Source organism: Oryx dammah, unplaced genomic scaffold (assembly GCF_014754425.2).
Source record: "Oryx dammah isolate SB20612 unplaced genomic scaffold, SCBI_Odam_1.1 HiC_scaffold_19, whole genome shotgun sequence".
NCBI lineage: Eukaryota > Metazoa > Chordata > Mammalia > Artiodactyla > Bovidae > Oryx > Oryx dammah.
In genome coordinates, this window is record NW_024070203.1 from 37,118,634 (window position 1) to 37,133,663 (window position 15,030).

General features: G+C 38.2%; 1 protein-coding gene across 2 annotated transcripts in view; it reads right to left on the reverse strand.

Moving 5' to 3' along the window:
• The window catches only part of TOX (thymocyte selection associated high mobility group box), a 305,616-nt gene that overhangs the window by 153,278 nt on the left and 137,308 nt on the right, over window positions 1-15,030 (reverse strand). Inside the window, exon 1 of one of the 2 annotated variants that reach the window (XM_040261269.1) lies at window positions 11,914-12,444. In XM_040261269.1, coding sequence (XP_040117203.1) covers window positions 11,914-12,183 — 270 coding nt within the window. In that variant the 5' untranslated portion in view covers window positions 12,184-12,444. Of the gene's footprint in view, window positions 1-11,913; window positions 12,445-15,030 lie in introns of those variants that run through there. The other variant, XM_040261270.1, reaches the window with a different exon arrangement.

A 15,030-nucleotide genomic window follows, 5' to 3' on the forward strand; every position in this document is an offset into this window, starting at 1 on the left:
AAAGTTCTTATAAGCAAATTTACCCTGATAACAGGATCTGAAGATCAGACACTTCTGCTCAGATGCAGTAAGTGATGGAGGGAAGACCACAAAACTGACGAGCAAATCTAGGCAATGCAGCAAGAAGTTTCAACAGGGAGATCAGGTCTTCAATCTCTAAGAAAACTTCAAGGGCAAGATTGAGCCCACTAAGCAAAACAAACTTTGGGGTACTGAGCCCAGTGCGAGCCTTTACTGGGACTCATTTTTGTCAGATTGTTAAAAACGGGTGGGGTGCAAAGCCTGAATGAAATCAGAAAACAGGGTTAATGTGAGGCTGCCCCAGATGATTTCTGACACTGGGGCCAGGTTTGGGAGGACTCTGACCCTTGAGGTGTGGTTCCCAGGCTGAAGCTTTAAGGATCTAGTGGGATCAGGACAGTGGGCTCAGCACTCGCAAAGCAGGGGTGGGAGGGGTGGGAAACACAGCACTCTTCTAGGTGGCATGACTGCTCTAGGGCCATTCTCCAGGATTTCAAGAAAAGTCCAGAAAAGCTCTTAGCACTTACATACAGGTGTTTCTCTTGCCATAATTCATTAAGGATGCTGCAGTGGCAAGAGATTTATTTCCTCTCAGTATTGTGTGTGGGCCGACATGAGTCTCTGAGCTGCATTTTTAGGGGACATTTTAAAATCAGGTGTTGTGTGCTGTGATCATAAGGACCTTCTCCTTGACTGAAAAATAAAGCTTCTGTGAAACAATGTGCCACCCCTTCCCCTATATTCCCAACCACACAGGGGTGCTGATTAGGGAGAGCAGACTGATGTGGGGGAGCTACTTCTGAAACCCTAGTAGGGCCCAAGGATGTTTGGCTAACAGGTCATCATTCTACATTCAGTGTTTAAAGGGTATAATTAAAACATTTAAAGTTTCATTGCTTAGTATAAATTTCATGTACAAAAACTGCCTATCCTTCTTTATAGTTTTCCAGATGTCTTCAAGTCTCACATTGAGTTCATATATTCTGAGATTCAGTTCTACAATTTTTTTTGGTTTATTTTATAAATAATCCATGTTAAAAGAGAGAAAAAAGAAAAGAAAATATACATGAAAAAGTCACATTCTTTCAAGATTCTTTTTAGTCCATGTTTGCTATTTTGTTCTGGAATTTTGTTTTATTTTTAATAACCAAAGTCAGATCATAATACTCTGATTTTGGAGCTAGAAATGCTTTATGCAGTACTCATCTTCTCTCTTAGCAGATGTAGGTACTTCATGCTCCTAAACCTTAGTTTCCAAATCTATAAGGTAGGGATGATAATAATATTCAATTTATTCAGGGTGCCTCAGGGTTAACTGAGATAAATGAGATAATATAAGCTTTGGTTTTTCCAGTAGTCATGCATGGATGTGAGAAATGGACTATAAAGAAAGCTGAGTGCCGAAGAATTGATGCTTTTGAACCGTGGTGTTGGAGAAGACTCTTGAGAGTCCCTTGGACAGCAAGGAGATCCAACCAGTCCATCCTAAAGGAAATCAGTCCTGAATATTCATTGGAAGGACTGATGTTGAAGCTGAAACTCTAGCACTTTGATCACCTGATGCAAAGAACTGACTCACTTGAAAAGACCCTGATGCTGGGAAAGATTGAAGGTGGGAGGAGAAGGGGATGACAGATGAGATGGTTGGATGGCATCACTGACTCAACGGACACGGGTTTGAGTAAACTCTGAGAGTTGGTGATGGACAGGGAGGCCTGGCATGCTGCAGTCCATGGGATCACAAAGGGTTGGACACGACTGAGCAACTGAATTGAACTGAACTGACTGAAACATAATCTGAGTAATATACTAGCTCATAAGAGCTATCAATAAATGTCAGTTGCAGTATTATACCATCATAGAATCACTTAAAATGGATTGTGAATATTTTTCATGCCTATAAATAGCATCTACATTATTGTTAACAACTGCATTATTATGTCATTATGTGCATCTTCTATAACTGACTCCAGTTTCCAGTAACTTATACCAAACATTTAGTGTATTTAGGGTATTTTTTTAGGGGCTTCCCTGGTGGCTCAGAAGGTAAAGCGTCTGCCTGCATTGCAGGAGACCCGGGTTCGATCCCTGGGTCAGAAAGATCCCTTAGAGAAGGAAATGGCAACCCACTCCAGTATTCTTGCCTGGAAAATCCCATGGACGGAGAATCCTTGTAGGATAAAGTCCGTGGGGTCGCAGAAGTCGGACAGGACTGAACGACTTCGCTTCACTTCACTTCAGGGTATTTTTAATTTTTCTCCTTTATGAATCACATTGCAGTGAATAACCTTAGGTATTTTTTTCCTTAGGATAATGTTCTAGAGTTCTATGCTTATGCTAAAATGAAATTACAGAATGCCTGCTTGAGAGAAGACCTCAGAGACTATACTCTCACTCCGTAGATTAAAAAAATGAGGAGTAAAGAAGTTGAATGATTTGCTTGTATTTAGAGAGCCAGTTGAGCACAGGGACAACTCATAGCATCATTACATAGAATTTTTTTACATTCAATAATTGAATAAAATACATGGGGTTTAATATACTATTTAAAGCATGAATGGCCTCTGAGCGTTAATAAAATTTTTTTTTTAAGAAACCTGTGCTAAACTGACTTTTGCTTATGGTCAGATTCTTCATGCTAAATCATACACAGGCAGCCAACATGGATTTGAGCAATCAGGGTTGGCCTATTTTTATATGTACATATTTTTATGTAAAATTTAAAATATAAACTACATGCGTTTATGGTCATTCTTTTCATTTTATCCTGTTGTACAGAAATCAGTAAGTGTTGGGTATGTAAACTGACTTTCTTCAGGAAAAAGCCAAATTAGCAGAGGAACTAAATAGATGGCCTCTGCTCTTGGTTTGGGTCCTCATTCAATTAAGGGGGACAGAAAAAGGAAAGATCATCATTCTCTGATATGCAATTTCTACTCTTTGGATCCTTCACCAGGAAGCAGTTACAAGTGGATCCCTAGGTATCTGAGGATCATCTCATTTCCCACGGTCTTTACTTCCGAGAAAGCTTCTGCTGAAATGAAGCTGAAGATAGGGGAAAGGGGGAAAAAAGATGAACAACTGGAAATAATTTTCTGAGTTTAAAGAAGCTAAGAGTTCTTCCTCCTTCAGTTACGCAGAAGCTGGATCCCTGGGAAAGCTGGAGAAGGGGGATGACATCTTTGATGCTGAGACCTTCTCGACTTTGTTTACGTTTTGGTCGAGAAAAGGAAAAGCTCCAAGAACAGGAAGAGTCCTCAACCCAGACAAGAAAAGCAGAAAATACACAAGAAATGAGGACAACTATGGTTGCCAAGGTATGGAAAAGAGGGGAAAAAAGGAATCATTGTTTCGAATAAAAGAAGCTAGACACTGCAAGTAAACACCTCTGCACAGTTTTTAATGTGTGTTTGAACAAAATTGAAATTGCTGCTTTGGTAGGGAAAAGATGGTCAAATATCTGCAATTTCATTTGGTTCGACCTGCTATTTTTCAGAGTATCCCCACACAAGGTAACATGTGTAGTTCTGTGAATACTAACAAGGACTGAGATTAGCACGTAAACATTTTGACCTTAAAGTTCTAAAATACAGTGTGGCCTTGTGGCCCAAGGATGCAGTCTGACTTGGGCATTAGGCCTTCCCAGGCCAGAACTGGAACTGGAACATGTACTGTCTTTTTGATGTTTGGTCACTCCCTCTACAACTTTCTTTTTTTTATTTTATTTTTTTTTATTTTTTTTTTAAATTTATTTATTTATTTTTAATTTTTACTTTACAATTCTGTATTGGTTTTGGCATAGATTGACATGAATCCACCACAGGTGTACAACTTTCATTCTCTGGGGACTGTTATAAGGATTCAATGAAATAACACATGCAAGGCCTTAGCTTATCTCCTTACAGATACAGGTAGCTGCCAATGGACAGTTATTACTGTTACGGACTGGCTTCACTTGTTACCTTCGGGGTAAGAGGAATGCTAACCTAAACTTCCCTGGTGGCTCAGAGGTTAAAGCATCTGCCTTCAGTGCGGGAGACCTGGGTTCGATCCCTGGGTTGGGAAGACCCCCTGGAGAAGGAAATGGCAACCCACTCCAGTATTCTTGCCTGGAGAATCCAATGGATGGAGAAGCCTGGTAGGCTACAGTCCACGGGGTCACAAAGAGTCGGACACGACTGAGCGACTTCACTCACTCATTCATTCAACCTCAACTTCCAGTCAAGCATAAGTTTCCTGCTAAAACTTACCATCATCTTGTCAAGCAAGACATTTAACTGCAGTTGGAGTTTAAGAAGTAAACAGGTCAGTGCTTATGGTACAGGTGAGTTTGGGCTTCTCCGAAGGCAACTGCTGTCCAGGGCCATGGGCCCTGCTTCAGGCCTGCAATCTTGTGGCCTGCCTCAGTTCCCACTCCTCCAAGGCCACTCTGGTTTGTGAGTTCAGAAAATAACTACTCACAATAAGCTTAGCTCTTCTTGAAGGTGGGCCTTCTCTTGAAATGCTAGGAGGCCCAGACACATCTAAGGAAGGCTTCTCTATTGGTCTCAAATCATGACCCTCAGAACCCATGTGAGTTTCACACCAGGCTGTTCTAGTTGAAAAATCTGATGCCAAAACTAAGAATTTACTTGTTTGACTTTGCTTGCAACAGGATCAATGATCATAATGTACAAAAAGGAAGGAATGTATGCACAGCATTTTCCATGACAGCTACCAATTAATCTCAAACCATGAGGATTGTAGGTAGAAATTTTTAGGTCCAATCTCCAAAATAACATAGATCAGAATAAACACAGGAGAAAGAAAGAAAATATGAATATAAAGATTAAACTGAAACCCTCTTTGTGTTTCTGGGAAGTCCAGCCTAAGTATGATCTAAAACCAAGGAACTGACATTATGAAGGGAAACTTGACATTTTTTTAAAGGTGTTTGGGTGGCAGGTGAAGATATGAAGAGAGTGGTCTCAGAAGAGATAGGGATGGGCAGAAAGACAGCTTTTCTAGGCCTCAGTGTTTTTATACTAAAAATGGGTGATATCGCTTCTACTTGACATTGGCATAATGAAATTTTAGTGTTTGTTTGGAACAATCTTTTAAGTGTCTTGGAAGTGGAGTTGGCAGAGACAGATGATATTATTCAACATACTGCTATTCTTAACTTGAATGCCATACCTATTATTTAGACATTCTTTAGTGACAGGTCTGCTTCCCTGGTAGCTCAGCTGGAAAAGAATCCACCTGCAATGCGGGAGACCTGGGTTCGATCCCTGGGTTGGGAAGATCCCTTGGGGAAGGGATAGGCTACCCACTCCAGTATTCTGGCCTGGAGAATTCCATGGACTGCATAGTCCATAGGGTTGTAAAGAGTTTTTATAAGTGATAGAAAAAAAAAATCTAACACATATATATATATATATATTCCAAAATTTAACAGGAAGGATCATTTAGTTTTTCATCACTGCTCATACGCTAAATCAAAACATCTGCAAAAAATACCATCATGAACAAGTCAAAGGGCTGTTTTCACAATGTATCAAAATCAACTAAATTGGTCAGGCTGTGTGCTAGAGTCATGGCACCCTGGCCAGTGCCAAAATGTCTTGGTGTCATTTGACAGTTGTCCACAGAGCAAACCATCCTCCACATGGAGCAAGATGTTTTTTCAGAACCTGTTTTTGCCATACATGCTACTCCATTCAGATAGTTTCATAATTTCTATCATTGAAATGCTTTTGTCTAATGCTTAAAATATATACTATCAGAAAATTATAATAAAATTCTTAAACATACTCAGCAACATTCATTTCTGAAATAAAAAATGAGTCTTATATTTGCAAATCCCACAGCTTGGAAATGTATATGATACACAACATTTAACCTGTCAGCAGCCTCATTAGTGTCAATGAGTAGGAACTGGCAATCAGTGGATGGTGTGCTCTACATGTGTTTGTGTTTTAAAATGTTCCCAAAATAGCTCTGTTAGAGGAGTTAATATTAAACACTTCTACTGGACAAATGAATTTCAGCTTAAACTTTATGCTTTATTTGAGTTTTTTTTTGAGAAATTCTATTTCCCATATAACTGATCATTTATAGATTATAGAGTCAAGACCCAATTAATAATAACAAAAATAATAATAATAAAGATTGGGTGGTTAATAAAATCATCTAAATTTCAACCATATCAAAGTGTAAATGATGAAGAAAATATGCAGAAAAACTAATGTGTGCTTGAGTATCAGGAGCTCTAAGATATATATTAATATTTGTATGGCGCTGGTATTCAGTATCCATACAGTTATTAAGACATTTTTATAAACTGTAAGAAATATGTGAGCTATTTCAAGATATAATTCTGAAAAACAGACTTCCATGTAAGAAGCCAATTTAGGAAGAAAACAACATAAACAATAGTAACTTGTGTGCTCAAGTGAAGCATCTTTTTAATTTTGAGTAATGAAGATGTCAAGCCAAATGCTAGAGTAGTTTAACTTAATTAGGTGGCCTATTTTTCCAGGCATCCTTTCATTTCCCATTGAAAACTCAGCTTGTATGCAAGGCAACAAGAGCAATTTTGTCTGTAATGAATACCTCTGGGACTGCACAGAGTAATCATTTGAACGTTACACTGAAGACTGGTTTGAGTAACTAGTTTGGGCTTGTTAAGATGCCAGACTTTGTTGGGCTAACTAGATTACTCAAAGCCTGGCAGCTTTGCTATTTTATTGGGTGAATGGTCAAAAAGTCAAGCTGACCTTACTCTTGAAATTTCTGCCAAAAGGAACCAATCTAAAAGTAATTGGCCTAATTTATAGTTCAAATTTATGTCACGATCATGGAAATTTTATGACCTAAGTCAAGAGATTTTTTTTTTCAAAAGTGCTCTTAAAAATATTATACTTTCCAGGCCCTGTTGTCATACCTCATTTATACTGTATCTAACCTTGAGAATTTTCTCATCTGTAACTAAAATACATATAGAGTTATTAATAAGTTTTCAAACATTAAATATTACAATTCTGACAGTAGATATAAGAGAACATTGCACAAAAAAGAACTTGGGACATCCCATTGGTTCTGCTGCCATTGTACTGTGTATGACAAATAGCAATACGATATTACTGTAAGAATAACTGCCTGGTACTATATAGTTTATTATCACATTAATTCTTGGAGTCCTGGACTTGAAATAATTCTTTGAGGTGATGAGAGTGTTGTGCCTTTTGTTAACATGTGAGACACTGACACCCAGGTGGAGGGGTGCTGCTCGAATGGAATGGGCAGGACCAGATTTGCTAACTGTCTGCACAGCAGGGCTGAAAACTACTGCAAGCAGAAGAGTCAAGAATTAATGTGCGTAAAACATGTACACAAAGTAAAGCTGCACATTTCCAATGTGCCAAGCATCGCTGAAGCACAGGAGATCCAGAGAGAAAGAAGGGCGAGTCCCACTGCAGTCATCCAGGCATGCTATACGCCACAGCAGGGCAAGGTGTATCTCAATAACTCCAACCAGAGAGGCATGGACACGTGTGCTTAAGGAAGAAACATGGATCATTCAGCAATAGCGAGAGGAGAGATGGAAAGATGAAAGTGAGGTAAGATGAGCTGAGTTAATCAGAACCTGTGAGGTCCGGAACTCAAGCAGTAATAATGTAGAAAGAAAAGAGACAGATTCAACAGTGATGCAAAAAAATAGAATCAGCACTATCTGGAATCAGTTCAGAGCTCAGCGTTTAAGGGAGACTCTTCAAGTTTCTGTCTTGGGTAACTGGGGAGTGGTGTTAAATCTCACAACTACAGGCAACATAGGAAAAAAAGAAGTTTGGGGTGAGGTAGTGGGCTGGAGGTGATGAATTTCAATTTGACAAATGGATATGTTGAGTCTGAGCTGCTGTTAAGGACAGGTACCCAGGGAGGTTAGAAATCAAACCTGAAACTCACATGAGGGCTGCCCTAGATGCTTTTCAACTTTTCCATTCAAGATGGAGGATATAAAATGTACATTAAATGCTTAGTTGTAAGATTCTAGGAAAAACATTGCTATGTTTTATCACAGTTATTTTTAATCTTGAGATCTGAGGAAACAGGTAAGAGAGAAATTCCAGTGGGGGAAGAAAAAGAGAAGCAGAGAGAAAGCTGATTACAACCTGGAAATAATGTAAAACAGAATCTTAGGTCAGGACATTTAATACTTAGAGTTTACTATGATGCTCAGAATTAACAACAAAAATTATGGAAGAAAGGGGGAAGGAAGAAAAATAAGAGAGGGAGGAAAGAAATGATGGAAGCAAAGTAGGATAGGGAGGGAAAACAAGCAGAAAGAAATGATTTATTGGAGTCAAGGAGGAAGTGATTTATTGAAAACATGGTTCAGTCAAGTAACCAAAGATTCTCCATAACCTCTGTCAGGAAAATCTGCCAGGTAATTATTTCTTATATATATATATATATATATATTTTAAAAAAAGACAAAAAACAGTACTTCTCAATCATTTCCACACAGAGCCCAAACTGAGGGGTGAGAAGTGAAGAGATCTACATCCAGGGAACTGGTAAAGAATCTCACCATTGTGGGTGGAAAGCATGGAATGAATAGGTAGCTGTGGAAAATGATACTCTTGAAACTTCTATAGAAGAAAAAGAAAGAAGAAAAGGAAACTAAATAAATAAATGGATAGATAAATGACCTCAGTGCCATACAAAGTTCCTATCAAGAAACCCAGGATCCTGTTTCCTTTGATGTATTTAATTCAAACGAACATTTATCTTGAGTATAATTGATTCCACATAAGGAATTACAGAAGGTACTTCAGGGAAAAAGAAGGATTTCCTGGCATGAGCATCTAAGTGTGCTTGGGTGATTCTGGAGAAGGGGCAGAGCTCAGGTGGGCAGACCAGTCCCCTTCCACCACTCTGCTGTGTCCTTCGTCATGGTGGTCAATCAAACATGTCAGATTAAGAATGAGAAAGGAGTTCGTGATGGCCAGTGGCCGCTCCTTACTTCTGGCTTCCCTTCCATCAGCTGCTCACATTTTCTCCTCGAACTATACAGAAGGGAACCTGCAAGTTCATGAGGTATCAGGCAGCATGGGCCTCCTTAGCCAGAGTCTAGAAACCCACAAAGTCTTGCATTGTGTGGTTCAAACTCTAGCCAGAATAAGAAAAAGTTAAATGGTGTTTGAAGTCCTGAGTGGCCAGCACACTTATAGGAGAAAACAGTGAATATTTTAAGAATGAACCCAGAAGTGGAAATGTCATGGGTTTTTATTGCATACTTGTCAGTCTTATTATAGGGTGGTACATTCGATATAAAAGCTGCCTATCAATTACAAAATTATATGCAAAAAATTCTAAGGGTTTGTATATACTAGACTTAGGAGGTATAGAATTCATGCAATAGATAGTGCCAGAGAGCCCTTTGGGACTATCTAAAAGAATATCGTTAATTTTTACAGTGTACTTCCATTTCTGGAGCCATTCCAGCACTGGCTTTCTATAAAAATCATTTCTTTAGAATTGCGCTATTTGCTTGTAGCAACATCACAGGAGCAGTAGTGTACCATATGCTGCTACTTAGCAACTTAGTCTGTAAGTCCCAATGTACTGATTTGAAAATTGAACAGGAATCACAATTGTTGAGAGATACTAAGTAAGCTTGGATTACTAAACTATGCAGATGCTTGATATTGTATATTGTGTAGGAAAAGGAACAATACTATATATCTTTTTTCCCCTGCAGATGACTAAAGTCTTATTTATTGTTGCCAAAAGGGGTAAATTGATTAAAATTCCCTAAAAGAATACCTGGTAATGAATTCTTGAACACACCATATTATAGTAAACAAAAGGTATGTTAAGGGTAAAATTTAGTAAAGGCCATTCAACTTATATAATTTGTGAAGCTTATTCCCTGCCATGGTATGTATTATCTTACATTAGTAGAATTTTTTCTATAGCACATTTTAAAAACATTTTCATATGTGCTGGATTATTAAAAAATAGTTTGTTTCTGGCACACAAACCTGTCATATCTTTACAAAGCACATAAAGTATTTGGAGCTCCTTACTCCTCCATAAATTATCACTGGTATTTAAAACATTCTTGGTAACTGGACTGAAATATTAAGAAAAATAACATTGTTTGACTTTAGTTGGGGATTAATAGTATTCATGGTTCTTGAATTTAAAAATCTGAAGAGCCAAGTTGTTATGATGTATGTGCTTTGAATTTCCAATCCTTTATCCAAAAGTCTTTAAGACGGACATAATGATTCTCCGAAAGGGAGCAGCTGCTTTATAACAGCAATCATTTATTGAGTTTGTATTCCTACTGTTTCAAACAAATTCAATTAGCCCTTACACTTCAAAACCCTAAAGGCACCAAAGAGATGATACCAGGTTGCTTTCATCTAATAGTAATACTAAACTTGTCAGTACAGTTTTGGGATTGATGGTTAGAAGAAAATTAATAGTAACATTTTTCATTTTTTAATCAAACAGTCCTATTCAGAAATACCTATGGATCTTGGCGGCTACTTAGTTGAATGAATTCAGTTTAAGTAATGATTCTAAACACGAAGCCCAACCTTCCAAAGGTATTCTGAGAGTGATTGACTCTGTTGAATGGAAGGAAATGTAGATTGGGTATTTGAACTCAATGATGACCTTCTCATCTGAACAATACTGTATAGTTTCCAGAATGTCTACCAGAGAAGGCAGTGATCATCAGTTCAGTTCAGTTGCTCAGTCGTGTCCCACTCTTTGAGACTCCATGATAATGACTTCTAAATGCAAAGTTCACGGAGAGGCAGGCCTGCCTCTGTTTTGAGTTAAGCCTGAGACATTTTGTTCTTAGAGAGATTTTAAGGCCCCGTGAAGTACACCCCTGACATATATATTAGATTTAATTCACTGACAACCACCATGGAGAAAAATAGTTTTATTTTTGTTCTCTATTTCCCCACCCCTCTCAGTTATTAAATGTATTTGGGCGGATATGTGGGCATTGAAAACAACTGTTTTCAATGTTTGAGTTTACATTATAGTTACTGACACATGAAACTCCAGGCTACCATGGTTTTTAATCTTCCAGAAAAAATATGTTCAAGTCCACAATATGCTCCTATGAACTCTTCCTCACTTTCATTTATTCATTCATTTATTTTTACTTACAGTATTCTTACATATCATGTTATAGTGGTCCCAGAGGGCAGTTACTGTTTTGCTTCAAATACCCTCCTCTCTGGATCAAAAGGTCTGGTCTTAAGTATCTAAGAATAAATAGCCTAACATTCACTTTTATAAATCTAACCATTTACATTTTCATTGGACTTTCGTTGTCACGTCTCATGATTAAACACCTTGTCAACCATTCCCAGTGAAATGGATACAGACGTGCCCTTGAAATGTTTCCATAATATCACAGTGTTTTGGCTTGAAAGCGGCCATAGAGCACTCTCTGGCTATGGGATTCTGGTGATCAATGTAACATTTTATTGAAATGCCCCAATAGTTGATAATTAAAGCTATCTGTGACATGTGTAGCTTATAATGATTAACTCGTCTACAGTCAGAAGCTCAAATAACCTGCACCTGTAAAGACTTTATTCCCTAAAGGTAAAACAACTGTTTAGGAAAGATCATGCTGGCAAAACAGCTGCTTGCAGTTCTGGAGAGGAAACAAGGTATTATCTTTCAACAAATGCCAACTCTGGGGTTTTATCAGCGCGATCTCATTAACTGGAAACAAGGCTTAAATGCTTTGTTTATAAATTATGATTATTCCTGATTGCGGCAGTTACTGATAGTGCTACTCATTTGCAATGCAACTCTTTGAATTTGTTTAATTACAATTTGAAACAAGGCAGAGAAGATTAATTAACCCACCTGGCTGGCTGGCACATAGTCCTGGCTCGGCTCTGTCATGCTCATATACATGTTCTCACCGTCAAACTGCGAATGAAATAATAGTAAACATTCAGCAATCTTGACTGTGTGCATGTTTGTTGTTGGTTTTTGTGTGTTTTTTTTGTTTGTTTTTTTTTTCACCATCAAACTGGAAAACAGTAGCCATAAAACAAAATACTGTGGCTGGAAATACGGAAAATCTGTCACAGCAAGAGAACCATGTCTATTCTTTGATGCTTCTGTTGTCATCTTTCCTGACCCTGGATGTCAGTGATTTGGAGTAATTAGTGCTCTAGTAATTACAGCAAGCAAGCAAGAAATGAATGGTTTCCTTTCATCTGCAATCTGTTTTAAAACAAAATGGCTCATTCTGCATACCACATATATACATATTGCAATTCAGCTGTAATGAAGTATTAAATGGATGGCATGATTTCTGAAAGAAAAGAATAATGGAAAATATACTAAGGCACAGCTCAACACATTCTGAGTTTGGTTCTCAAAAATGAAAAAGTGCAGAGTTTTCATAACAGACTAAAATTGGCTTCATCACAATAGCCTTACGATTAAAACATTTTAACTTTATCATAATATTTGAGAAGAGCACATGACACTACAAGCATGTCTAAGAATGGTAATAACAATGGATAATAATACAAATACACACACTCCACGATCACATTTTCCTCTCCAGAGATTTTCAAAGACATAGGATTAATGTAAGTGTTACAAATGCATAGAAATCCATGTACACATTCACAAGTTAGGAGCAAGATGGGAGGAGAAAATTCCTAGGGGCAGCTCGTGTACAAAACTGTAGAATTCTAGCAACAATAACAATAACAACATCAACAACAAACTTTTCATTATTTAGGTTTTTGAAAGCAGTAATCACTCCATTCAGACTTAATCCTCAGCTTAAAAGTGCTATCTTTAGTCACTTGATAAATGGGTAAAGCATTTCCCTTTTAGTTAAAGGAAGAATTTTCCCAAGGAAATAATCAAACGGACTAATATAGCCAGCTTCAAAGAGCTGAGTCTGAATATACTTTCATTGCCAGACTAATTTCAGACATGGGAATTTGAATATCTGGAAGGTTATTTTTCAAGACAGAATAGAGTTAGTGACGGAGGTAGAAGGTGCAGTGCTGTGGACAACATCAGAATAATTATAGACACAGCATTCCACTACCTGTGAGCTGCTAGCAACAAAATGGACACGCCTCAGTTCTGGAACTGGCTCTGAACTGTAGTCAGCAGCACTGGGTGCCCTGAAGATCCACATTCACATGGGCTATACAGAAAGACCTCCCTAAGGACACTTGAGGCACTCACTAAGTTCAAAGAACCAAAAGATCTCCTCATGCATCATCTTGAAAATATTTATATTTCATGTTAGGTGAATGCTGCTGCTGCTGCTGCTAAGTCGCTTCAGTCATTATGTGGACAGACATATCTAAACAGATCTGAAATCACTCATTGAAAGATGTGGTTGTTAGGAAAAATCAGAAATAGCACACCCAGAAAAGAAGGTCTGGACATTTTAGTTGCTTTGTCATCTGGCTTAGGAGCCCTGAGTCGGATTGACTTACCCACGGTTGGTTTTCCATCAGTCAGGTGAATGCCTTCAACCCAAGATAGTCTAGCCTCATGAGATCTGCCTGTCACATCTACCAGCTCAAACCCTAACAAAGAGCATCATTTAGCATTTTTCCACCCCCGCCCACTGTTGGTTTGTTTATAAATGTTTTTAATGTTAAGATGCCAAAGAATCATTTAAAATATGGACAGTTTCTCTGACTGTAGCAAGCTAAACTGAACAGCAGTAGTGAAGTGAATCAAACACTCCACTGCCCATGCATATTCTATAAATGTGTTACTTTCTATTTCATCTTCTCTTACTCATTTTCTAAATCTGGTGTCATTTTCAAGCCAACTAAAGCTCTGAAGTTTTGGTTTTAGTCTATCCAAAATGTGTGCTAATTGAGTATATTCAACTTACTGCTCCTAAGAACTCTTTCCTCAAAAAAGTATCAGCACTTAAGTAATATTGAGCCAAGGCTGAAACAGCATTTTAAGTAAAAGATATGTGGCTAAAGGAAAAACTATTTTTTTCAAGTACATTCTATGTATCTGTAACGAGTATTCTTGCCTGGAGAATCCCTATGGACAGAGGAGCCTGGTGGGCCATAGTCCACAGGGTCACAAAGAGTCGGACACAATTAAAGTGACTTAGTACGCACACACAACCTACCTGTATCTTTACATGCATTAACTGATATGTATTAAGTGATTTAATCTTCACAACAACAGAGTTAGGTATTATTATTATTACCCATTAAGGCAGAGAGAAGTAAAGCTAGATACTCAAAGTTACACAGCTATTAAGAGGCAGGGCTGGGATTCAAAGCCAAGAAGGCTGGTTTTACAACATGTGCATGTAACTCCCAAAACAAATATAAATATAATCTGAGCCATAAATGATGAGTTAGCTATCAATTCTGAAAATAATGCCAATATATTATCAGAGAAGACTGATGACAGTATCTCAATGATGTTAAGATATTGTACAGAATTTCTATGGTGAAAGTGAAAGTGAAATTTGCTCAGTCATGTCCCACTCCTTGCAACCCCATGGACTACACAGTCCAGGGAATTCTCCAGGCCAGAATACTGGAGTGAGTAGCCATTCCCTTCTCCAGGGAATCTCACCAACCCAGGGATCGAACCCAGGTCATCCACACTGCAGGCAGATTCTTTAACAGCTGAGCTACCAGCTTTCAAAGAAAGCTGAGGCTTTCAAAGAACAAGAGTCCCAGTGAGCTGACAATTTAGTAATCAGGCTGGCAGAATATTCCTGGATGATTTATAAGTAAGCCTTAAAAGACAGGGAGGTGGTTTGCTGGTTAATTTTATGTGTCAGTTTAGCTGGGCCACCAATGTCCAGATGTTTGGACAAATATTCTGGGTGTGTCTATGAGGGTCTTTGGACAAAATTAACATCTCAATTGATAAAAATGAATAAACCAGATTGCCCTCCCTATTGTGGGTGGGCCTCATCCAATCAGGTGAATGTCTGAATAGAACAAAAAAGCT